At 33.1% G+C, this 27,697-nt stretch overlaps 1 protein-coding gene across 1 annotated transcript in view; it reads left to right on the forward strand.

Annotated features, from left to right (window-relative positions):
- Positions 1 to 27,697, forward strand: part of LOC129954030 (elongation of very long chain fatty acids protein 7) — a 119,882-nt gene that overhangs the window by 69,425 nt on the left and 22,760 nt on the right. Inside the window, exons 3-4 of the mRNA XM_056067658.1 lie at positions 6,517 to 6,646; positions 12,427 to 12,509. Of these exons, the coding sequence (XP_055923633.1) occupies positions 12,449 to 12,509 (61 nt within the window). The 5' untranslated portion in view covers positions 6,517 to 6,646; positions 12,427 to 12,448. The remainder of the gene's footprint in view (positions 1 to 6,516; positions 6,647 to 12,426; positions 12,510 to 27,697) is intronic.

The following is a 27,697-nucleotide window of genomic DNA, read 5'->3' on the forward strand; positions in this document are numbered from 1 at the left end:
ACCTGTAGATATTTATCAGTGCCGCAGTTTTTCTTCCATGACCAACTCACATTTGATGCTGTATGACATCGATAACATCACGAATTAAAGGATATTAAATCAGAATATTTCGTTTACCAATTGGGGAAAAACAAGGCCAATAAGTTTTTTTTTCAAAACTGAGATTGTTTTGTTGCTCGTGGCATTATTTAAAGTAGGTAAAAAAATGTTCAATTGAGAATTTGAACTATTAGCCTTAATTGAATAATGGCCTTTTTATGTCAGAACGTTCATTTCATAGTACTAAGGTTCACAGAGCTTACATTTTGTTTGACTTTTTTGGCCGTACGGCTTCATTCTCAAACTGAATATGCTCGTATATTTTTCTTCTAAAAAAGGTAGAATTTGAAGTTGCATCCTCGTAGAAGTTAATTGTCTCGTTGTCATAATATTTCACATAAAAGCGAGGTGTCAAAAGTAACACAAAATCACAAAATTTCCATTAGATCATACATTTCAAAGTGTTTTCTAAAACAATGTCCACATTCTCTGAATGTAGTCCTGTTTATGATATTGTATGGTTATTTTCTAGAAATTTGGAAACAAGCAAAGATTTTGTCAATATCAAAGATCAACTTTGCGAAAAAAGTTGATATAACTTTAGACCAATGTCATTTCTTTCTAATATCGGTGAATTATTTGAGCCAATCCTTTAAAGAGCTCCTGCGAAGATGCGGATATCATTCCAAAAAAATGTCTCAACAAAACATGCCCTGTTCTTAGTCCACGATAAGGTCATTCCAAATTTGAGCAATAAAAAGTGGACTATGAGTTTAGATATTGATCTTGTAAAAGTTTTTGATTTACTTTGGCATCATGGTCTTATTTACAAACTCATTACTTTGAACTTCTGAATTTTTAGTTTTTGAAACGAATATCATGATTGATTTTTATAGGATCTAGAATTGTTTCCAATGAACTCAGGTGTTCCTCAAGGATCGATACTGCGGCCATTGTTGTTTTATATTTTTTTTCAAGACTTTTATTCTTTCAGGTCTCATTTCCGTTGAACCTGGATCTTTGCATTATGCTGATGTTACAATTATATTGGCAACAAAACTTAGTGTAGGCTTCCGCTTGTAGAAAATTATTTAGAAAAATTGGAGATTGAAAATCAATACATGCAAATGCGGATAAACTTGGTTTTCAAACGTCATAGGTAAAGAACATTCTCTTAATACATTTTCAAAACCGATTTCTTTTTAATAAACACGGTAGATTAATTCTTAAAAAGGTGAGGATGGTAATAGGGTCATTAAAAATCATTATGATAGAACAAATTACAATTCTAATGTAGAAGACGATCCTAACATACGGGTCTTGTACTAAGTTGACAATTTCACCTAGTGTGGAAAAAAAGAGTTGATGATGATTGAACTAAAAATATTGAGATTTTGCTGTGGAAAGGTAAGAAGGTCAGATAAGAAGTGTTTTTCGAACAACAGGTAACACGGCTGCAAAAGGCCAATTTCAACACCAAAAAAAGAGGCTGGGGTGCGACCCACACTGATAACTTCCCATCCCGTCTGTCGATTTGTCTTCCTTTAAAGTTTTTAGGGTTGGGTTAAAATAGTTGTCAGCTGAATTATTCTTCAAAAGTTTAAAATTACCAACAATATTTTTCATATAAAGAAATAAACGGTGATTTTTTAAGAGCTTGAGAACTTTAAAAAAAAAAACGCATAAAATTTGCAAAATCTCATCGATTCTTTATTTGAAACGTTAGATTGGTCCATGACATTTACTTTTAGAAGATAATTTCATTTAAATATTGACCGCGGCTGCGTCTTAGGTGGTCCATTCGGAAAGTCCAATTTTGGGTAACTTTTTCGAGCATTTCGGCCGGAATAGCCCGAATTTCTTCGGAAATGTTGTCTTCCAAAGCTGGAATAGTTGCTGGCTTATTTGTGTAGACTTTAGACTTGACGTAGCCCCACAAAAAATAGTCTAAAGGCGTCAAATCGCATGATCTTGGTGGCCAACTTACCGGTCCATTCCTTGAGATGAATTGTTCTCCGAAGTTTTCCCTCAAAATGGCCATAGAATCGCGAGCTGTGTGGCATGTAGCGCCATCTTGTTGAAACCACATGTCAACCAAGTTCAGTTCTTCCATTTTTGGCAACAAAAAGTTTGTTAGCATTGAACGATAGCGATCGCCATTCACCGTAACGTTGCGTCCAACAGCATCTTTGAAAAAATACGGTCCAATGATTCCACCAGCGTACAAACCACACCAAACAGTGCATTTTTCGGGATGCATGGGCAGTTCTTGAACGGCTTCTGGTTGCTCTTCAATCCAAATGCGGCAATTTTGCTTATTTACGTAGCCATTCAACCAGAAATGAGCCTCATCGCTGAACAAAATTTGTCGTTAAAAAAGCGGATTTTCTGCCAACTTTTCACTGAAAATTCGACGTTGTGGCAGATCGTTCGGCTTCAGTTCTTACACGAGCTGTATTTTATACGGTTTTACACCAAGATCTTTACGTAAAATCTTTCATGTGGTCGAATAACACAAACCCAATTGCTGCGAACGGCGACTTCTTCAGCAACACTCTCAGAAACAGACGCAATATTCTCTTCTGTACGCACTGTACGCATTCGTGTGGTTGGTTTAATGTCCAATAAAGTAAACTGAGTGCGAAACTTGGTCACAATCGCATTAATTGTTTGCTCACTTGGTCGATTATGTAGACCATAAATCGGACGTAAAGCGCGAAACACATTTCGAACCGAACACTGATTTTGGTAATAAAATTCAATGATTTGAGTTCGTTGCTCGTTAGTAAGTCTATTCATGAAATGTCAAAGCATACTGAGCATCTTTCTCTTTGACACCATGTCTGAAATCCCGCGTGATCTGTCAAATACTAATGCATGAAAATCCTAACCTCAAAAAAATCACCCTTTAGTTTAGTTTGAAAATTTTGTTTTGTTAAATAGATTTTTAGTAAAAAACTAATTTTTAGCATTTCTTAAATTTTTCGAATTGGGTGAATGAAATTAATTTGAGAGATATCAAGAACCGCACAACAATTTTTACCAAATTTGCGTACTATTTCTTGTGGATTTTATTTTTTTTATGAAAAAACGAACTGTTGGATTTGAAAACTACTGAATATCGAAAACAATATTTTCTGTGAAATGAAAAAAAGTTTGAAGACAATGTTTTTAATTTTTGAAAAGCTATTTGAGTCGAAAGTAAATTTTTACAAGTTTTTGTTAGGTTCTTATTTTTTGTAAAAAAACTGTCAATTCGATTTTCCCAAAATTTTACTGAATGTTGACAACAATATTTTTTAACAGATAAAAGCAGTTTAAAGCCGATATCTTAAGGTAAGGTTTTGAAAAGATATTTGAGTCGAAAAAAAATTTTAGGAACTTTTATTAATTTTTGTTTAGGTTTTTATTTCTTGTAAAAGAATTGTCAATTCGATTTTTCTCAAAATTGTTCAGAATATTGACAACAATATTTCTTATAAGTTAAAATTAAAAGTTAGTTGGAAGCCATGATCTTAAATTTTTGAAAAGATATTTGAGTCAAAATTCAATTTTCACCAACTTTTGTTAAATTTTCTTTTAAGTTTTTATTTTTTGTAAAAAAACTGTCATTTCGATTTTTCTCAAAATTTTTCAGAATATTGACAACAATATTTCTTATAAGTTTAAATTAAAAGTTAGTTGGAAGCCACGATCTTAAATTTTTGAAAAAATATTTGAGTCGAAAATCAATTTTTACCAACTTTTGTTAAATTTTCTTTTAAGTTTTTATTTTTTGTAAAAAAAAACTCTCAATTTGATTTTAGTCAAAATTTTAATTAATTTTGCTAACAATATTTTCTAAAATTAAAAGTAGTTTAAAGGCAATGTCTCATGGTGTTGAAAAGATATTTGAGTTAAAAATCAATTTTTACCAACTTTTATTAATTTTTTTGTTTAGGTTTTTATTTTTTTGTAAAAAACTGTCAATTCGATTTTTCTCAAAATTTTTCCAAATGTTGGAAACAATATTTCTGATAAGATAAAACACGTTGGAAGAAATAATCTTAAAGTTATGATAAGATATTTGAGTTGAAATTAAATTTTTACCAACTTTGAGTAATGTTTTTATTGGGTTTTGGGTCAATTATATTTTTCTCAAAATCTTACCAGATTAAAACGCTATTTTTTTGTGTTACAAAATTGTTTTGGAGTTAAAATCATTTTGTTATCGTAAACTTTTCGAGGTGACACATTCTCTTTCACCCATTCGACGTGTCTACGACGACGTTGTAAATGGTAAGCTAGCTTCAGTTGTTTTGTGAGCTGGACTTTTTATGGATTTAAGTGTAGATCCAAATGCAAAATACGCCATAATGTGCCGTGAGACAATCTTAATTCCTGAAAACGACGAGGAATCGACACATTCGGGTCTTCGGCAACACTTACAGCAGCGATATTTTCAGTTCTATAAAACCAATCTAATCTCTTTAAATTTCTTCACAATTTTGCCAATTGCTTGCGTAGTTAGATAATTATGTAAGCAATTACCGTAAAGCACGTTATGTGGCTGTGGTGGACTCACGAGTTTTGTAGAAGGTTTTAACAGTTCCTATGGATTGAGCGATAGTTGAGCGATCCATTTCCAACTTAGTTTGACATGTGTCGAATTCAAGCCCGTAACTTTTGAAACCGAAAATTCTCAGGTACTTAATTTATAAAATAAGATTTATGAAGAGAAACAAAGTAATGCAATGGATTTGTCATGATAAAATAAAAATGAAGTTGCGACGAAAATCTCCTTCAATTCCAAGTACAATATTTTAACCATCACCAGTGCGGCAGAATTGGTTAGATTTTTAAGAAAGTATTAAAATTCTAATTTGCTATGAGAAAAACAACAGACTTGTATGTATTTTGTATTTTGTCGGAATAAAATTGAACTATTTTAACGAAACTCGTAAAAATCCAAAATATAATTGTAACCTGTTGTTTTATCGTAACGTAACAAATATTTTTTTCAAAATTAAACAATTTTTATCGGCGCTGGTTTCTATTTCTTTTGAAATCCTTATTAGCCAAGACAAAGTGTTTTGAATTTATTGCTTTGACTGGGACAGAGTTTGGTAAAGCATTTCACATTCGCGTAGTACGGCTAAAGAACGAATCTCTTTACTTGGCATTACATCCAAAGTAGAAAATGTCTGATATTATCCTCATAAGTTTTTGCTATAATCAGTAAAGAAAATATGACGAATCAAGATTTTATTCTGTATTCAATTTGACTCCAAAGTATTATATAATATTTTGTGTATCTATGTCATTTTACATTAAAAATTATTCAAATTTAAAAACGGATTCACTTTTTAATAAATTTGCATTTAGATTGAAAGTTTTATCATCTGGAACAAGTTATTTTTGCCAAAAAAATACTATAACTTCACGCACCCGTTTTTTTGGTTGACATAACAACATAGTAATTTATTTTGGAATAAACAAACAAACTATTTATGCACAAACTATTATAGTAGATCCAAAGTCCCTTAGCTAAAGAATCATCCTTGTAGAAAGTTCACAAGATCATTTTAAATTACTTTAGTATATTTTGTTAAAATGAAGCAACTTTAACTTTATGTTAATTCTGAAGTTCGTCATTTGTTGGCTTATCAAGTCCTTAAAAAAATACAGCAGCAACCAAAACTAAAATTGGCATAAACAATAAAAGCAAACAATAAAAAAAAAAACAGTATTAACCTTGACGCAATAGTTTTATAATTACTGTTGTTTTCTTTGTAAAAATCATTATACTCGTAAGTCAAACAAAAATAAGAAGCAGAAACAAAAAAAAATTAACCTTATTAGAATTCCTAATTCGATGCGACTTTGATCTAATAAAATTGAAATTGAACAAAAATTATTTACATAATCAAATGGCATACTTATGTACGCGAAGGTACACCAAGCGACACAGTGGGGAACGATTTGTCTTTTCGCTTTTAATATATTTTAATATGTTATTTTGCAAGAAAGTTACCAAACACAATACCAACCAAATAATAATAAACAATAATAAATTCAAGCTCATCCATTTTTGGATTGCAAGCATAACAAATCCAGCCAAAAACCATTTATGTTAAATTATTTTGTTGGTTTTGTTTTTGTTTTAAATTTTATTTTTATTTATGAGGTGTGTGACATGGCGCATTTGAAATTTGGTAATGAAATTTTTGATGAACATCAATATTATGTCAGACGCTTAGAAAAATAAAAAAAAAAAAACCCGAAACCAAAACCATAACCTATGTCATGGATAGCGAAACTTGAATCCATTCTTTCTTATGTAAATTATAGGTACCATAACTTTACCATCAAATTTTAAAATGTGCACGTGATTGTTTTTAAAGTGTAACATTGGTGTGGTTTTATTTTTTGCAGTCTTTTTATCTAATCTTGGGTCTTATGGTTTTTAATTTATTCGTTTTTTTCTTCTTTTTTCAGATTCTTAGAAAAAAATTAAATACACATTTTCAACCCACACGCACGGAATAAACGATATTTCGTGCAAACTTTAGACTTCAATTGGATTAAACGCATTTAGTCATATTCTAGTTTCATTTATATTTATAAGGTAAGTTCAATATTAATAATTCATATAGTTTTTTCTTTTTGCATTTTTTGAAATAACAACAATTTTTTGAGTTTGTTTACCTACGATTTTATTACAAAGTTATCTCTTTTGTTCCAATAAACTTTTTTTATCAGAAGTTATTCACTCCTATTCGTATTTGCTTTTAAAGCAAATATAACTCTATTTTCGAGACCAAGGTAAACCAATAAGGCTTCCTTTGCTTTTTAGTTATCATTAGTAGTCGAATTAAGGAAATTGGAGTTCTCCAAATCAATCTACAGTCTACCAGATTAACCATTTGCGATTGACGCTAGATACGCTTCCAGCATTATGGATGTCCGAACTTTCTGAGAGGCTAACATCGACTTAGACCACTACCTCGTTGTAGCCAAGGTAGTACTTCGGATTTCCAGACCCAAGGCAAAACAGGGAGGTGCTGGGAAAAGGTACAACGTCGAACGGCTACAATCGCCAGAGATCGCCAAATCCTTTTCCAACCGATTTACAAGTAACCTCTCTCGAAGTTCTCTGCCGCCAACACAATGTATCGAAAACCGATGGCAACATTGCCAAGATGCAATCAGAGAAGACGCTTTTGAAGTGCTGGGTTTGAAGCAATCACCAACAATCAATCAGCCCCTGTTTTGATGAGGAATGTCGGCAGGCAAATGCAGCAAAATAACAGACACATAAAGCGGCCGGCACAGTATAAAAGCTGCTCATGAGCTCTATAAGCAGATGGGGCGAGAGGAACACTGACTTCTCATAAGGAAAAAGAGAGGGCATGAGAGGCGTGCGGTCGAAGATGTTGAGAGGTTTTAAAGCAGGAATGAAGTTCGAAAGTCTTATAAGCAGGTGAAACGAAATTCACAGGTACATAAACCTAGAACCGAAGGCTGCAAAGACGAAAGTGGAAACATCATAGTGGAACCGAAGTCAATGCTGAGGATATGTAAGGACCACTTCTGCAGACTGTATAACGGCGGATGATGGATCGAATTCCGCTGTCAGGCAGGATGATCCCTCTAACATAGACGACGAAAGCCAACAATCCCGTCCTCCCGAATTAGACGAAGTAAAGATTGTCATATCTAAGCTGAAGTCTAACAAAGCCGCTGGAGCGGTTGGCTTGAATGCAGAGATCTTTAAAGCAGCTGGAGATAAGTTGGTTAGGAGCATGCACCAACTTATCTATAAGATATGGTCGGAAGAAAGCATGCCCGATGAATGGAACCTTAGTATTGTTTGCCCGATCCTGAAAGAAGGAGAACCTCTAAACTGCACCAACTGTAAGGGAATCAGTCTACTTAACATCGTAATAAAAGCCAATTGTCAACAACCTGATAGTTTCTTCTCAGTGTGGTTTTAGACCAGGCAAGTCCACAGTAGATCAAATATTCACAATACCGCAGATCCTGGAAAAAAATCCAAGCACATCAACTCGACACCCACCATCTCTTCATAGATTTTAAGGTCGCATATGACATCATCGACAGGGACGAGCTGTATATAGCCATGTCTGGTTTTGTCACCCCTGCCAAACTCGTTCGTTTGTGCAGGATGACCCTTAAGAATTCACGCTGCTCCATAAAGGTTGGAAACAACTTAACATCGTACTTGAAAGAATAGTGCAGGGCTCATACGTCAACACTAAAGGCACTATCTTTCAAAAGTCTGTCTAATTACTGGCATATGCCGATGACATTGACATAATCGGAAGAACTCAGCGTGATGTCAATGTGGCTGAGGCAGAAAAAATTAGTTTAAAGGTTAATGAGGGCAAAACAAAAACACTGACGTCTCGGTCAAAACGGTACCTTCGACAGACGTAACTTTGAGGTAGTCAAGAACTTCGTCTACCTAGGCTCCGCTATGAACGAAGAAAATAACACCAGCGCTGACATCAAACGAAGAATAACTCTTGCTAACCGCTGTTTCTTTGGGCTAAGAAAGCAATTGAGTGGTAAAGTTCTCTCTCGAAGGACCAAAGTGTCGCTAAATAAAACCCTTATCATCCCCGTCCTGCTATACGGTGCAAAAGCATGAACTATGACTAAAGCGGATGAAAGCACCTTGGATTCTTTTCGAGAAAAAAGATCTTCGTGTGATCTATGGTCCCCTATGCATCGAATGGTAGCGGAGGACAAGATGGAACGACGGGCTCCACAGCGACGTAGACTTAACCGGAAATGTAAATGTGACGACTAAGATGTCTGGGTCACGTAGAGCGCATGGACACAAATGCTCGGCCCGGAAAGTCTTCGAATCCAAACCCACAGGACAGCGCATTAAAGGAAGACCGAGGATCAGGTGGCGTGCACAAGTGGAAAGTGACCTCACCCAATTCGAGCGTAAAACTAGCGACATCTAGCTGGTGCCCGAGCTAGATGGAGAAGTTTTGTGGGGTGAGGCCCTAGTTCACCTAGGACTGTGCCAACTTAAGTAAGATGCTGCTGGAGAAAAATATTGCATTTGTCCAAGTCAAAGAAATAGAAAGACTTTAAATGTAAAACAGGCGTTCCTCAAGGCTGTGTTTTAAGTCCTTTGTTATTTCCCTTTTTTATTAATAATGTTAAAAATCACACCGCAGGAGGTATTGTAATAGGTGATATTCCTTCCTTATGCAAACGATCTCCTTGTATCTCTACAGCTTAAATTCAATAAGTTACAAAAATTACTATGAGTTGGGCTCTCAAAATAAATAGCTTGAAGTCAAACCTGGTTGTTTAAGATGATGCAAAAGATGTATAGGTTATTGTTAAGAACCTGTAAAAGGATAGAAAATATTGTAAACAACTTTTCTTAATTTTGTGATAAAAGTTTGTTTTGTTTGTTTTTAATAACTCATAGCGAAGTATACAAAATTCGTTAAGAATAATTTAGATTAATAATTTAGAGATATTATTTTTAACTTCCCATAGGAAGTTATTGTAATGGGTTTAATTTATCAAATTAAAAATTTGATGGCTGGAAAATTAAGTGGCTGGTTTTTTTACCATATCAGTTTAAAAAAAGGTGAACATTTTGGTCAAACCTAAATATCTTACGAACCAAAATAGCTAGAGAGTTAAATTAAATTTTATATAATATATTGTAACGTTATACCAAACAAATATATTTTATTTGATCAAAATCCAATAAATTTTTTTTTTAATCTAAAAAACTGAAAAAAGAGTGTCACCTCGAAAATTTTACGAATACAAAATGATTTTATCTCCAAAACAATTTTGTGCAACAAAAAATAACATTTTTTAACATCTGGTAAGATTTTGAGAAAAATCGAATCGACAGTCTTTTTATTTTAAATACAAACCTAAAAAAAACATTACTCAAAGTTGGTAAAAATTGATTTTCGACTTAAATATCTTTTCAAAACTTTGAGATTTTTGCTTTAATATAATTTTATCTTATGAGAAAAATTGTTTTAAACATTCGATAAAATGTTTTGAAAAATTGAATTGACAACTGTTTTACAAAAAATAAAAACCTAAAACAATTTAACAAAAGTTGGTAAAAGTGATTTTCAACTCAAATAACTTTTCAAAACTTTGAGATATTGGCTCTTAACTAATTTTATTTTATAGAAAATATTATTTTCAACATTCTGAAATTTTTTTTAGAAAAATTGAATTGACAGTTTTCTTACAAAAAATTGAAACCAAAACAAAAAAAATTAATAAAAGTTGGTAAAAATAAAATTGATTTTCGACCCAAATATCTTTTCAAAACTATGAGATATTGGCCTTAAACTACTTTTATCTCTTAAGAAATATTGTTGTCAACATTCAGTAAAATTTTGACAAAAATCTAATTGACAGTTTTTTTTACAAAAAATAAAAACCTAAAAAAACAACAATACTAAAACTTAAAAAAAAAAATATTGTCTTCAAACTTTTTAATTTCACAGAGAATTTTGTTTTCGATATTTAGTCTTGCCTTGGCTTAAAGAAAACGTGATATCAACATCTGATATTCGTATTTTCTCAGATAGCAGGGAACTGTAAGGCAGATGAACTCGCCAGGAACGGTACAGTACAGCGCATTCTACCACGTTTCGCAAGTACTGGCATACCAATCGCTACTTGTTAACTGTTTCTAATGCAAGACGCTGTGAGGAGGGCAGGCACCAGGTGGCACAACATCACTACGTGTCAAGTCACAAAAACATCTGGCCAACACTGGATTTAAAACGTTCAAGGTGCTTGCTCTCTCTAAGCAGATCGCATATAAGCTCGATAATAAGTGTCATAGCTGTATGGACGACGAAGACATGCCCTGCTCTAGCTCAAAAACACAAGAATTACCTAAGAGATTTCTTCTTTAACGATCCAAACGATCTAAATCATATCAGCATAATCAGCGTCTAACGTTTCGTAAGGGACTCAAACTGGTTCCTTAGAGGTTAGGAGGAAGCTTGAAGATTTATTTGGTATCACAATGGGCCATTAAACTGGGCTAAGTGTGTCCGTTTCCATCTTGGACAGCCACTATAACCTAACCTAACCTAAGGGCATTCAATTGACAACTTTTTTAACAAAACACGAAAACCTATAAACTTTTAAGCAAGACAAATCGACAGACAGAATGGGAAGTTATCAGTGTGGGTCGCATCTCTCTCTTTTTATTGTAATATTTTTCAGTGATCTTCTCAGTTCAATAAAGGGTGTTTTGGTCATTAAAAAATCTTCTTTAGCAAGTTTTGCCTTGTTTTGATTCATGTTCAAATTGATTTGTCTGATATTTTATGCAAATATTTATTCTATTCAAAATAAGAAATCCCTAATAAACTAACTTTTTTCCAACCCAAATAAAACATGTATTTATAATTTTATTGTAATAATCGGACGTTTAATTTTTGAGATAAACACTTATTTCTATTCTTAAAATTGTTCAAATGTTTTATTGTAAAATCAATGTCTGTAAATTTTGGCAAAACATGAAGTAATATTATTTTTTGTGGGGGTCATGTGACCAAAATGAAAAATTAGAAGCATTTTTCTAATATGGAATTATAATTTAATCACTTGTTCTACCAAGTGAAGATTCTGTTTTAAATACGGTTTTGGCTTAAAGGGTTAGCCTTCGAACTATACCTACTCAAAAACTTTATAAGTCTTCATATAACTCAGGCAGGTTGAGTTTGAAATTTGAATAATTTCGTCACCAACGATAAATGTTTTGTATCATTGTTTTCTTGGCTTCTCATTTCAATTTTGATCTTTGCATCAAGAAGTTTAACAATTCAAATTTAAACTGACTCACGCGGAACCTAAATATTTTCCCTGAATTACGACTCTAACCTCAACTCGTAATTCTTAAAGTGCAATTAACACCTTTTGTGCTCTACAAAAAACATAACAAAATAGTTGTCAAAGTCCAATATGTAAATAATTTAGTTTGCAAAAAAATATAAACAATAAAAACGTGATGACATTCTAACAAAACGTGTTAAATAGGTGTAATTGTAGTTTACGTCAAAAAAAAGTTAAAAACTATTCATTGCCCTACAACATCTAAATAAAATTGATACAACTTAAACTAAACATTATTCAACCTTGTCAAACAAAAATAAAACTATAATTGTTTACCACTGAATATTAAAATATATATTTCTCTTGTAGTTTATTATCAATGTTAATAAATCAACATGCGAAAGTCCTATTTTTTCATTGTTACAACTTTACAAAACAACAATTTATTCAATTTTAATTTTTGTGGTTTACTTGAAGTTGTACTATTTTAAAAGTAACATTTTACAATAATTGTTTTTATTTTTACAGATAACAAAAATAATATCAAACAATGGCGGTCATGTTACACGAATTGTATGATTGGTACAGAGACCTTATGGACAATCGCAGTGGTAAGTTTAAATTACTTCATTTAATTTAACTGTATTTTAATTTCAACATAAGAAATTTGGAACTTAAAATTGCTTTTTATTGCAACGTACCATAATTTATTGAAAATTCAATAAAAAATAGAAGACTTTAGGCAACCTATTGACCTTGATAAGAACCTACTTACTATTTTTATGATATTATCATTGCATACATTTTATCACTTAGGTTTTTCGAAATTCTTAAACTGTTTTGTGTTTTATGTTCATACTAAAAATTACCTAAAAAAGATTTAATACCATATTTAAAATTGCATAAACAAATTTTCGTGTTGTTTTGAAAATAATAATTAGTTAGAATTTCAACCCCCTCAAATAATTATTATGTAGTAGTACGCACAAAATTAATTTTATTAAATTAACATAAAAAGATACAAATTTTTGTGTGTGATTCATGAGCCTATCATTTTAAGACTTTTAAGTATATTATTTACAGATAATTAAATTTAAATCATTTTAAACTATAGAAGTAGAATCTCTAATCTAATCTCAAGGTCGGTCATAGTTGTGCTATCCATAAATCCCATACGAGTAAAAGACTGAAAATCCCAACCGAAATACCTTCTGGGAAAACTTAACACGCATATTATCTGAATTTTTTAAAACGTTTAAAAAACTGCTATTTTGAGGAAGTATAAAATTAATAACTGAATATGTCAATTTAAGGCTAGTTATAAACCCACGCTGATAACTTTCCATTAATGCCCTTAAAAGTTTTCGAAATAATATTTTATTTATTTTTATTTTATTCTATATGCGGAATTTACATATATGTGAACAAAAAAGTGTACACGTATTGAAGTGAAGAGATATTCGTGACCTTTAACATATTCTTGTAGTACCCGTGGTATGATGGTTAGTGCGTTGGACTGTCATGCCAGAGGTCTTGGGTCCGATCCCTGCCTATGCCATCTTAAGTCTTTTCATGGGTACTGCCTCTTGCGAGCAATTGACAAATTCTCCGAAAGTAACTCTTGTCATGGAAAAGTGCTTTCTCAAATTAGCCGTTCGGATTGGTCATATAAACTGTAGGTTCCCTCCATTCCTGACATTGTTACTCGCACACAGGAATGGTTGAGAGTTGTAAGTCACTAGGCCCTAGTCCTCAACGGACTGTTGCGCCAACCAATTTTTTATTTATTTTACAATTTTTCTTAAATTTTATTAATAATATTTTGTAACATAAAATGAAGTCTGGTGGAATTTGGCATCAGGCTGTTTTATCGAAGGTGTATAACTTTAGCTTTTATGGATCTCCTGTTAGCAGAATTATAAATTATTTACCTTTCAGACTGTTCGATACAAGTTTCGTTGTATTGGTCCTAGTCTCAAGTTTCCAAAATACGCGCTGATGTGCCTCAGGGTTCTGTCATATTTCCAATACTCTTTCATCTTTTTATTTTAATTATTTGCTGATGGCGGTACCATCAACTTTTCATATTCGTTTTTAGATTCCTTAACATGCTCCTCGGATAAAGACATTCGACAGGAATTTATAATTTCCTTATATTCTGAACTTGGTAGAATTACTGAATATAGAATACGATGACATTTTAATGTATAGAAAACTTAATAGTGCCTATTTTCCTAAAACGTAATTAAGAACCTTTGTCATATCGAAATTCTTAGTACGTGTATTATTTTCTTACATTTCTTCTAAAAATATCATTCGCCAGAAATACCCTAATTTCGGTTTCCTGAATTTTTTCGTAAAACTTCTATACGTATTCAAGGCTTGAGCTTCACAATCATACTTGGTGTGGTGTAACAGTAACTTCCTTTAGTCTTTTGCACAGTATTTAAGGAAAACTGTCCAAAATACTTATTGACAGTAAAATCGTTGATTTATTTGCATTACTTGAACTACGTCAAGTCGTAATACTTTAAGTTTTTCACACATTTTTATTGATGTTTAAACAAGTTATGCTCAATTATTCTTATCAGTAATCTCTCAAGTAGTACCCGTGCGTTGGACTATCATGCGAGAGGTCTTGGGTTCGATCCCTGCGTATGCCACCTAAAGTTTTTTTTTCACGGGTACTAAATCTTGCGAGGAATTGACAAACTCTCCCAGAGTAATTCTTGTAATCAAAAGTGCTTTCTCAAATTTGCCGTTCGGATTCGGCTTAAAACTGTAGGTCCCTTCCGTCCCTGACAACAGTACTCGCACACAGGAATGGTTGAGAGCTGTCAGGCCCTAGTTCTCAAATGGACTGTTGCGCCACCCTATTTACTTATTTATAATCTCTCAAGCGTCGGTTGTACAGATATTTGTTCTTTAGTCGTACTACACGAATGTAGGTAATATAAACTTCATTTTTTTCCCTGTTTTTGCAATATTCCAATAGGCTATGTTAAGGTGGCTGTTGGCGTGAAGTCCATAACACTAAGACCAATAGTTGGTCATGGAATTTATTTTAAAGTCTATTTTTATCATTGAACCATTTAAAGATAGCTACAAAGCGTTTAAAACAATAGATGTCGGAATTTCTTAGATCAATAGAATTATTGTAGTAAAAGTCTTAAAGGTGGTATCATCGTCATAGCGAAAGGGCAGTACATGAACATAGAAAGTGAGACACTGTCTCCTTTTCTTCTTTATCCTCTGCAAACCTCCAGAAGCTTGCATGACCATTAAGCGGTATCTTGTGAGGGCTTCTATAAGGGAGTTAATGTGCAATCTGCCAACGAAATGAGTTGCTTTGAATGCTTAGCATCAAGAATTTGCCAAATTAATTTGATTGACCGACAAGTGGTCGTGTTAGACCACCTGTGGTTTACTTTTTTTATAGTATTATGCTTAAGCATACGTTTACAACAAGCTAGGGGTATACCGATTTTTGATTTGTTGCCCATCAAGGTTTCATTTTTTGCTCAGCTTTGTAATTTCCTGAAATGTGTCTATGATACGGGTCAAATAAGGTGAATGTTTAACTGAACCGCTATTTCCACAAGAGATGATCGACAGAGTCGGTCTCTTTCGGACACAGCCCTAATAAACCGAAGGAGCTCTACTCCGCATTATGTCATAACGTGTACAGGAGTCGCCTATCCACAGTTCGTCGTCTGACCTGATAGATTAGCGGAACTGCCAATCTATCCAGTATCAGACTGAATCTATCAAAAAAGAGGAATGCCTCTGGTGGAATGAAACCGCTCAATCGTGCACTTTCAAAATACTTGTCGTTCGGATAAAACGCCTCGAAAATTAAATCGTTGGTCGAAGACATAGCTCTTGCAATGTGACCTCGAACGAGTAGTATCACGAAACTTTCAAGTCTGTTGATTCGAGCCCCGTTGTATAGAACCTCGTTGGAATAGTAATGCACGAAAGAAGATTCGGCTGTTCCATATAAGCCGGTACAGCGTTGTAAACACTGCTATACCCGAAACTTCTCCATCTGGGAAGGGGCAACGTTGAACCACACAGGGCAACCATAAACGATCATCGGCCGTATGAGGGCCATGTAGCTAATTACCTTTACTCTGGGGTGAAGCCAACTGCTGTAAAATAGCCGTTTCGTCAGAGCGAAGGCTCCTCTGGCCCTGGTCAGCATTTATATGTCTTGAAATATAAATACTGATCTAACCAGATACCGAGGTATTTCACTACATTTTTGCTCGCTAATGGCTGCCCACGAAGATCAACGATGACCATCTTGGTCCAATTCTTGCACGTGGCCCTAGCCAACGGAGTCAAGAACAGAATTGTCTCCGACTGTTAGACATTTATTTTCAGTTTCCAGTCGTCGCAATATCGCTGAATCTTGTCGAAATCACGTTGCAGGAAAATTCTAATAACCTCAACCTTTAGGGCCGTTCTGAAAGCAATTAGATCGTCGGCGACGTACACAATAGCCTTTGTAAGACTACCTATCAGATTGCTGTTGTAAATGCTGAAGAGAATCGGCGAATTCACCGCTCCCTGTTGAAGACCATTTTTAATTGAGAATGTTGTGGTAGAAGTTACATTGCCACTTTTGACAACAACACATAAAGTATATACAACAATGGCTTGCTTATGCCAAGCCTGCTCAGTTTTAGGTAAAGACCCTCTAACCATACGGTGTCAAAGGCCTTTTCCAAATCAACCAGAACAGCACCTGTGCATTGTTGTTTGGATTTATTCCATTGGATATCAGAAACGAGTTTAGACGCAGCATGAATTGTGTTATGACCAGCCTTGAACCCGAACTGTTTATCCGGAATTATTTTGTTGTCCGCAGCCCACTTAGTCAGAGCCCTATTGATGATCTTTTCGAAAACTTTGCTGATGCTCGGAAGAAGACTTATCGACCGAAGATTTGACGGGTTGGAGTTGTCCTTTCCCCTTTTCGGGAGAGGATGAACCACAGCGGTCTTCCAATGCACTGGATAATATGCATTATTCAGTGCATTATTGAAGAGTGTGGTATAAATGTCAATTGCCTCCATCGGTAAATGTCTTAGTACAGCGTTGGATATACCATCGACACCTGCTGACTTTTTTATTGAATTGAATATGAGCTGAAGCTCAACCTTCGTCACTAACAAGGGACTTGGTCCCGTTTGCTCGGCGATTATGGCATTTGCCAAGGAATCGTCATGGAACTTGATGAAACCGCGGTTCTCAGATCGCCATTGTGTCAAATCATTTCGGAGGTAAAAGTGATTAAGTAGGGCTCTTTTTTCCAGGGCGTGGTTGGGGCGAATGCGCTAACATTCACCTTGTGCACTTGCTGGAAAGCAGCTCCCACCGCCTCCACTTTTTCCTTCTGATCTTCAATTATAAAAAAAGTCATCGTCAAAGATGGCTGCTTCTATTTGCGCTGTCCTGAGTATGTCTCAACTACGTACAGTCCAACTCACTAACTATCATGCCACGGGTACTACTAGTATCTCAGGTTAATTATTTAAATATATTCCTTTAAAAATGAAGAAAGAAAAACAATGTGGTGTGTTTGGAGACTCTGAAAAAACATAGCACTTTTATTTTTTAACTAAATGTACGATGACTTTCAAAATATAAATCTTTATTTTATTAGTTCTCCGAATGTTATCTTATGGTTTCATAGCTTTGAAAAATATGTTCTTGAATTAATTTTTGACGCTGATGGAAAACAAAAGTTTTTATAAGTGTTATATTTTTTCAAACGACTTAAAAACATGATCATAACAGACTTATTAAAATGACGTTCGTCTAAACTAATCAAACGATTGTCATTTACTTTTCTTTAAACATTTTCCTCTAGAGCTTAAAATCTTGCCATTTTCTATTATAAATAATCACAATAATTTATTGGTTCTTATTTTGAATAATTTAAAATTTGTTGGGACCTTTTCTTTTTCTTTATAATTGTATCAAATTTACGTAAAGTAACCCTTTAATTAGTTTTATACCATTTTACATAAAAGAAACTTCCAAAAAAGTAATTTTTCCCTAGTTTTCCTACAAGCGATGCAACTTGCGGGCCTTTGTTTTTTTTTTTTTTTGAGTATATTTGAATTATTCACTTGTGTCTTTTTAATTAATTGTTTTGGGAAGTTCAAAGATTAATTGAGAAAGAACTTTGTAGCTGTTAATTACCTTCATTAGACAAAAACAACACAATTAATACCTTTTACAAAAAGATACTTGGACCTTACCTTACCAAAAATAATACATAATCATTATTATGTGAATCCTATTATGGCATGCAAAACAAACCTTTTTTGTTTTTGTGTCTCAGGTTTCCTGGTATCAAATATCACGTTACTGATCGTAGCACGAAATAGCATGTGGGTTAAAGTTTTTGTTGTTGTTCTTTATTTTGTACTCGAAGTAATGTAACGTGGTAGAAACGAAATACATCAAGCTCGTATGAATTTCGTTAAGCTGTAGCTGCTGCATTTCTTTGTGGTTGATGCTATAAGATGTTTTTGCTTTATTTATTATTTTCTTCTGATCCCAGAAATTTTAGACTTTTTTTCTTTTGAGAGAACAAAAATGTAGATATTAATAATTATTTAATTTTGTATTGTATTATAGGTTTTTTAAGTTATTAAATCACTTAAGTGTTAGAAGTTTTGGTTTTATATCATTACTGATCCTTACAAAGTAGCTTTCGCTATTAGTTTCGCTTTTTTGTTTGTAAACATTGGATCTTAGGAGCAAAGTAAAAGTGTAAAACTTGAATTTAAGAGCTAAATCTAGACATGTGGTACTGGCTTAGTATACACTTGTTAATTTTTCTTATTGATTCAACCTGAGTTCCATGAAAATTCTTCTATACATCTTCCACCATTAAACCAGCATTTAACCATAGAAACATTGATTTCGTGGTCTTAAGTTGGAATTTGACATTTGTCCAACTAAGGTGTTATTTAAAGTACATTATATTAGTTGAATATTTGACATTTACAATAATGGCTCGCTTAGAAATTGAACATCGCGTTAAAATTATTAAAACTTACTTCAAAAGTAATGCATTAATTGTAGCCATTTCTCGAACACTACGACTTTTATAATTGACTCAAGCAATCGGTAAAATTGTGAGAAATTTTTAAGATTGTGGAAGCGTTACTGATGTCGTAAGGCCTTTGCACCATCGCAACACTCGGTCCAAAATGTTGCTTCTGCAAATGCAAATGCTACTGCTGATCAATTTTTAAAAATCAAGGCTTGGAAAATATGTTGATCAAACAAGATATTGCACCAAGCCACTTAATGAAGGGTGATTTTTTAAAAGCTATAGGAAAGTTTTTCAGAAAAAAACACATACAATTCAGCAAAATGCATGAAATCTTTATTTGAAGCGATAGTACGGTCCATATATTTTAATGTTTGAAGATTATTTTATGCAAACGTTGACCTTGACTGCGACTCAAATGGTTCATCCGCTTAGTCCAATTTTGGCATTCTCTTTCCAACATTTCGACCGGTATCTCACGAAATGCTTTAATGTTGCCTTCCATTGCGTCAATTGAAGCGGGCTTTTCTGTATAGACATAAGCTTTAACATAGCCCCACAAATTGTCTAAAGGCGTTAAATCGCACGATCTAGACAGCCAATTGACCAATTGACCGGTCCCGAACGTTGGAAGAAGCGCGCGATGAACTTTCTTAACAGAGCACGCATTGTGATAATAAAATTCAATAACTTGCAAGCATTATTCGTTCATAAGACGATTCACGCTTAAATTATAGACCAAACTGAAGACGTTTGACAGCGAAACAAAACACAAAACGTGCGTCAGCTGTTTAAACCAGTGTTGCCGAAAATATAATAGCTAAAAAATCACCCTTTATAACCAAATATTATCGAAGGACTTTATTGCGTTAAAAGTTTTCTGGTCATCACGTTTTGATGACGTCAATAAGTTACCTAGATCGTGTGATTTAACACCTTTATATGCTTTTCAGTGTCTTTAAAATATTACCTACTTCGGTATTGCCATTTTTGTCGAAAGTTTTTGAAAAAATCCTTCAAAACAAATTAATGTATTTTTATCTACAAACTCACTGCTGGTTTTTGGAAGAAACACAGCTGTGTTATCTCACTTTTTTTAAACGTTACTTATGACATTAGAAAAGTATTAGATGAAGACGAGGTTACGTTTCTATTTTTGTTGGATTTTTCGAAGGCTTTCGATTCCGTTAATCAACTAAATTAATTTTTTCTTATCTAACTGATAGAAAGCAAGCAGTGCAAGTTGGCGACAACCTGTCAAATTTGTTTGCCGAATGGCATTGGTGTGCCACAAGGTTCCATACTGGTTCCTCTCTTGTTTTCTGCTTATGTAAATGAACTTCCATCTTCACCTCTCTTGTTTTCTGCTTATGTAAATGAACTTCCATCTTCACTAGTTAATGTCAGCTCTCACCTGTATGCTGATGTCGTTCAGCTTTACTTCAGCTGTCCACTTGGCCTTATCGAACATGGAGCTTTCGGCATCAATGAAGACCTGAAAAGAGGGGCAAATTGGTCTTTGTCAAACGGATTTCTGTAGAACCCTAAAAAATCCAAATGTCTGCAGTAATTAATAGAAAATCTCTTGGCCTTTCTTATTTTCCACCGATTGTTCTGAGCAATTCTCCAATCGAATATGTATTTACAGCAAAGAATCTTAGTGTGACTTGTAATCGTCTTTTCACTTGGGATGATCATATAAATGGACTCGTTGGTAAGGTTTATGGAATACTTCGTTTGTTATGTGTTACACAATCTTTCACTCCATTAAAAACGTGTTTGCTTCTCGCTAAAACCTTGGTAATTCCTATCCTGGTTTATGGTTGAGAAATCTCTTGTAACTGCAGTTTCACGAGCAGGCGGAAACTTGGTGTAGCTTTCAACTCGATTGTTAGTTATGTTTTTGGATTACGTAGATATGATAGGAAATCTGATTTAGCCTCGCGCTAACTAGACATGACTTTCGAAAAATATGTAGAACTTCGTAGTTTGATTTTGCTTTCCGACATACTTATCGCAGACCAACCACAATTTTGACAGAGTAAGAAAGGCGACCTAAAACAGGTCTCATCCGCTAATTATCCCTCTTTACTCATATGTAACTTCGAAACGTCAATGTTTTGTAAATTGGGTTAGGCTTTTTTAATAATTATTGAATTTTTGTTTCATATGATAATTTTAATAATTAAAGTATTTTTTTTTTATTATCTGCGAAAAATTGCTTAAAAATTACCTCATAAGAATCTTGCGAATCATTCGAATCTTACAGTGGTGGCAATTTGACTAATATTGTTTTTCAAAATCATTTTTGATCATTACTTTAAAGACCATAAACTTAGTTGTCTCAAAAATATCGAATCAAAATCTTAATTTGCATGTTCTATTAGTCTATACAAACAAAATTAGGTGGCACTACAGCTCGTAGCGAACCAGGACTTATTGGCTTACAACTCTCAAACAATTCTGCATGCCAGTAATTTCAGGGATCAGGGAAAATTTTGGAAAAACACTTTTTATAACAAGAATTTCTCTTGTAAAAAGCTATACCGTGAAAAAACTAGACCTAGGTACAGGCAGCGATTGAGCGCAAGACATTGCGAAGACAGTGAACACAGAACTGATAGCCAAAAATATTTGACATACATAAGTTCAATTAATTTGTAATACTAAAGTTTTTAACTTTAGCACTACTACTAGATATTTTTTGAATTTCATTCAAAATTTTTCGAAAAAAAGGGATCATTTAAAACTTTAAAAACTTTGATTTGTAACAAAAAAAAGAAAACCCCTGCTTAACTTAAATATTTTATAAGTCCGAAAAAACCATAAATCATCCTATTTTTCAAACTAATTTCATAGAAAGAATTTCAGATTTTTTGTGCAACTATTAAAAAAAACCGATAAAAGTTAAATAAACAAGCGATTTTGTTCATGTTTATATTTTAAATGGTTTTTCAAGACCGTGCAATCAAAAGAAAAATTAAAAATATCAACATTTTTTTCTTACGCTCCGAGTACTTCCTTAAATTTCGTTGAGCATGCAATCTAAAAATGTTGCTAACCGAAGTACATAATTTTGAAAAATCACTAAAAACCACCGACAGGCTGTTCTATTTTTTTGGATTAAGTGCTACCAAAACATCTCAAACGGTGACTTTCTCAATCTTGTGTGGATTTTGCGTTCTCAAAATCTCTCGTGAATTGTCTATTTAAAAATTCAACTAATCAATTAGTGTTTTGAAATGATGGTATCCTCTCAACGTTGTGTTGGAGAAAGAAAAGAGTGACGACCTTTTTTTATAGAAAATTACATTATCTCCAAACTTTGTATAGATCACTTTTCAAACCCTTTTGTAGTTTTGATGTTATATTAGACAAATTGATAATTTCGACAATCTATCGAAAGGCCTTTCCTTGGTTAATCCATTTTCTTACTATTACTCTAATGTTTTCCCTCCCTCTATGTAAAGGAAGATAAACAACCCGAAGCTAAGTTCTACAAATGCAAGCTTTTAAATATTGAATATCTTTTAAAACTGTTTTTTTTTTTTAATAACGCAAATAAAATAATATATAAATAATAGTTCCCCGTGTTTCTACAACATTTCTGACACCATAATAATAACAAAATAAGACATTGTTTACATCTTTTAATTCAACATTGTAATTCAATTGAAACTGGTGGTAAATAATTTAAATACCTTAATTGCTGCTTCGAACAGGTAAACCTCCCGAACTCACAAGTCACAACCTTTAGTTAGCAATTGAGAACTATACCATATTTTAATGTGCAGAGGGTGGTTTAAAAACTTTAAACCCATTTCTAAGATTTAACAAAGTCTTATTTTTTTTATTTTATTTCCCCTCCCAAAAAATTCAAAGCTATTGGCTCAAATCCTTAAAATATTTATTTGTAGAATTTATTCTAGGCCGAAAATTATATTACCTTCGTGTATATGTTCAAAAACTTTCAGTTGCATTTAATGCAAAACACCCTGTATAATTACTAGCCTGGACATTTTAGTCTTTCAAATATACGATGGGGATTGGTTTTTTAATTTTAAGGTGAAAAGATTCTTCAATTTTTCAAAAATATAGACTAAGTTTTCTTTAGTTTGTTGCAATTAACTCTTTAATTTTAAAAACAGTTCAATTATGTAATTTTTTAAAATAGGATCTTAAGTTCAAAAAATTCCTACGTACTTAATTTAAATTGAATCCCATTAGAATTAGTTTATCCAACTAATCAACCAAATCACAGCGAACAACAAGATAGACAGGTTTTTGAGTTTAAATAACATTTAAAAACCTAAGTACCTATGTATGTATGTGATATTTTATAAAAGGGTAAACATAGAGGGTCATTTAAATATGCAGGTATACCTTTATTCCTACATAGCAATCAAGGTTTCTAAACATTAACTTTAAAAAGAAAAAAATGTTTATTCAGATTTTGATTGAAAAACTAATTTTATATGGCGTACTTCAATTAGCTTAACACTTGAACCTTTTCCCCTTATTTATGACGTAATTTCAATTCAAGATTTTTTAATCGATTCAAGTAGATAGTTATCAAGTCACTTTCGTGATACATATGTACATATGCATCACCATCATAATGCATCGCCTATAATCACACTTAAAAACACCCTTTATTTGTAGAATATATTTCTATTAAATTACAAGTGTTATTAAAAAAAAGAAAGAAAAACAATACTTTATTGATTTTTTTAAGTGTTTCGCATTTGCTGAGATAAAAAACTAAACAAAACAACCTAGATAGAAGATTGAAAACATGCATTTATGAACTTGAATCTTAAACAGATCTGAGATGAAAAAAAATACATATTGGCTTATAATGTTTTTAAAACGCTTGATTTAGTTGTATGAATTCGAATCCAAGTTATTTTACGTTCCAAAACTATTTTATCTGTATTCGTTTTAAAATGCTATAAAAAAAAACTGGACGAAAATGTCTGAACATTTAGAACTTTTAATAATTTCACAGGCTTTCTTCATATCATTTCAGAATTAATTATAGCAAACAAAGCTTTTCAACACTAAGTTGGAACTCCATCATATTTTAGAAAAAAAAAACTTTTAAATGACCTACAAATTATTTTTTGAAATTCAATACTCACTTGAAATCCAATTGAGCAAAAAGACCTCTTTTTTTCAACTAATTTATTTCTTGTCGTAGAAGATTTTTTTTTAATTTACAAATTAACCACGTTTATTGGAAACCAGCTCAGTCACAAAATTCATATTATTTAAAGATTATTGACCGATACATGCCTAAAAGAATTAATTTTAAATATGTTATATTTATTCCATTATTTTATTATTTTGCATCTTTAAGATTTTAAACTCTTTTTTCATAAAATAAGTAACAGGGACGAACATTTTTTAAACACTTAACACTCACCAGAACCGTCTAAACCAAAAGTTTTTAATGTCCTGAGCTGGATTTCAATTTCGAAGTTTATTATATAGAGTTATTCCAGTTTAATTTTTCAAAAAATAATTCAATTAAATAACACTTTATAGGACTACTAATTTTGTCGGTTTTTTTTTTGTTCAAAGTATTTTTCTGTCAACTTAAATCCCCCGTATCATCTTTAAGAATTTCCATTTTAATTTTGCATGTAATTTCAGAAAATGTAAAACGCTTTTCAAATAAGATCCCAGCTGATTCAAAAATGTGTTCGGTTCTGATATCAGTTTTGAAAACTATTTTTTAGTTGCTAAAACTAATTTTTGAAACATTTAAATATCTCCAATTTTTAAAGTTATTAATTAGTAATTAAAATAAGTTTTATTATTTTATTAGAACAATTATTTGGTTACAAAGTTTAACTAAAGGGTGATTTTTTTGAGGTTAGGATTTTCATGCATTAGTATTTGACAGATCACGCGGGATGTCAGACATGGTGTCAAAGAGAAAGATGCTCAGTATGCTTTGACATTTCATCATGAATAGACTTACTAACGAGCAACGCTTGCAAATCATTGAATTTTATTACCAAAATCAGTGTTCGGTTCGAAATGTGTTTCGCGCTTTACGTCCGATTTATGGTCTACATAATCGACCAAGTGAGCAAACAATTAATGCGATTGTGACCAAGTTTTGCACTCAGTTTACTTTATTGGACATTAAACCAACCACACGAATGCGTACAATGCGTACAGAAGAGAATATTGCGTCTGTTTCTGAGAGTGTTGCTGAAGACCGTGAAATGTCGATTCGTCGCCGTTCGCAGCAATTGGGTTTGTGTTATTCGACCACATGGAAGATTTTACGCAAAGATCTTGGTGTAAAACCGTATAAAATACAGCTCGTGCAAGAACTGAAGCCGAACGATCTGCCACAACGTCGAATTTTCAGTGAATGGGCCCTAGAAAAGTTGGCAGAAAATCCGCTTTTTTATCGACAAATTTTGTTTAGCGATGAGGCTCATTTCTGGTTGAATGGCTACGTAAATAAGCAAAATTGCCGCATTTGGAGTGAAGAGCAACCAGAAGCCGTTCAAGAACTGCCCATGCATCCCGAAAAATGCACTGTTTGGTGTGGTTTGTACGCTGGTGGAATCATTGGACCGTATTTTTTCAAAGATGCTGTTGGACGCAACGTTACGGTGAATGGCGATCGCTATCGTTCAATGCTAACAAACTTTTTGTTGCCAAAAATGGAAGAACTGAACTTGGTTGACATGTGGTTTCAACAAGATGGCGCTACATGCCACACAGCTAGCGATTCTATGGCCATTTTGAGGGAAAACTTCGGAGAACAATTCATCTCAAGGAATGGACCGGTAAGTTGGCCACCAAGATCATGCGATTTGACGCCTTTAGCCTATTTTGTGTAGGGCTACGTCAAGTCTAAAGTCCACACAAATAAGCTAGCAACTATTCCAGCTTTGGAAGACAACATTTCGGAAGAAATTCGGGCTATTTCGGCCGAAATGCTCGAAAAAGTTACCCAAAAATGGACTTTCCGAATGGACCACCTAAGACGCAGCCGCGGTCAACATTTAAATGAAATTATCTTCAAAAAGTAAATGTCATGGACCAATCTAACGTTTCAAATAAAGAATCGATGAGATTTTGCAAATTTTATGCGTTTTTTTTTTTAAAGTTTTCAAGCTCTTAAAAAATCACCGTTTATTATGGTTATGAATTTGAGATAGCTTTGGCTTATCCGTCAGCTTGAATGGCAATATATTAAAATGCTACTGAAAAGGTATGTAAACATAATAAAAAGGAAAATTTAACTTCAATTATACTCAGTTATCAACAAATTTTGGTATTTAATAATAGATTTAAGAAAATTGCACAACTCTTTCCAGTTTCTTCCGTTAAAATTTTTCAATGTTTCCATCATTGTAAACGTTCCTTTCCTTGATATGCAAGTCTTAGGTATTTGAAGATTGGCGAAATGCTTATAAAATGAAAGTTGTCTTCTTAGGCCTTCATGTTGCACAGCGTACAAAATTGGTCGGATGCACCATTGTATGGACTGCCGTTAAGGTAGATGAGCTCACATCTCGATTAAAACAGCAGCGATATTGGTTCGTAGCTAAGGTTATCCTGAAAGTAGTTTTACTGCAGAGGTGATAATTTAAGTGTGAATATATAATTCTGCTTTCAGATTGTCGGGCTTCTTCAATCAATGCGTTAAGAGTGTAGTCTTTATTTACTTGCATTAAGGACAAAGTTGTTCTTTTAAGGACTCTAGGTTACTGCAGTTCCAGTCTAAATTAATGTTGTAATAAGAGGCAATGTTTTGCCATTTCAACATCCACCAGTCGATGTTTCTTTGTTCGTAGTGCAGCAATTTTTTCGTTAGACGAGTATCAGAATGTGAAGCAATTTTTAAAATGTAGTCTGCTTGAAACTAAAGGGTATTAGTAAAAATCTTAGGCAACCCTATTTCAAGATATAATGCATAATTTGGGGTGTTTCGTGGTAGATGAAATATTTTTTTCAGAAAATTTCGATGAAATTTTTCAACCACTTCAAATTCATCTATTCCCCAAATATGAGCAGCATAACAGAGTGTTGATTTTACTACGGTTTCGAAGACTTTATATTTAGATGAAAGAGTGATGTTTCGGTTGTAAAATGTTTTTCGCCACGTCATGTTGACCAAGGTGGTTTTTGAAGTCTAGAACCGTATTTTTTTTTTCTCCCAGTATTTTTTCGTGAGTAACTTCAATCTCGTTGCCTTTGTAGTACCATTTATTTCTATTTAAACTTCGGGAGCTATGTGTAAAGACCATAATTCTGTGTTTTTTCAGTGTTTATTGAGAGACCCCAGGTTTCACAATAATTTGAAAGGCGGTTAATCATGAATTGCAGGTTTTTAGGTGATTCCGATGGTAAAAAGTAAAAAAGGTCATCCTCATACAAAAGATTAGCATACAAAATACTATGTCATTTATAAAGAGCGAAAATAATAGAGCACTTAACAAGCATCCTTCTTTAACACCTGAGTCTGTGTTAAACCACTGAGAGTAAGCTGAAACAGGTTAAGGTTATTATTAGTATTAATTTCTTTTTATCTAAGATGCAGTACAAGATTTACCACTTAATTATTATTATTCCACCCTATCAAATTCTCAGTCCTAAAAGTTACATGTCGTATTTTAATAATTATATTATATTTAAATAATTATATGAAGGAAGATTTCTAGGAACAAAATAAACCCGAGTGATATTTTTTTG

This window comes from Eupeodes corollae, chromosome 1 (assembly GCF_945859685.1).
Source record: "Eupeodes corollae chromosome 1, idEupCoro1.1, whole genome shotgun sequence".
Taxonomy (NCBI): Eukaryota; Metazoa; Arthropoda; class Insecta; order Diptera; family Syrphidae; genus Eupeodes; species Eupeodes corollae.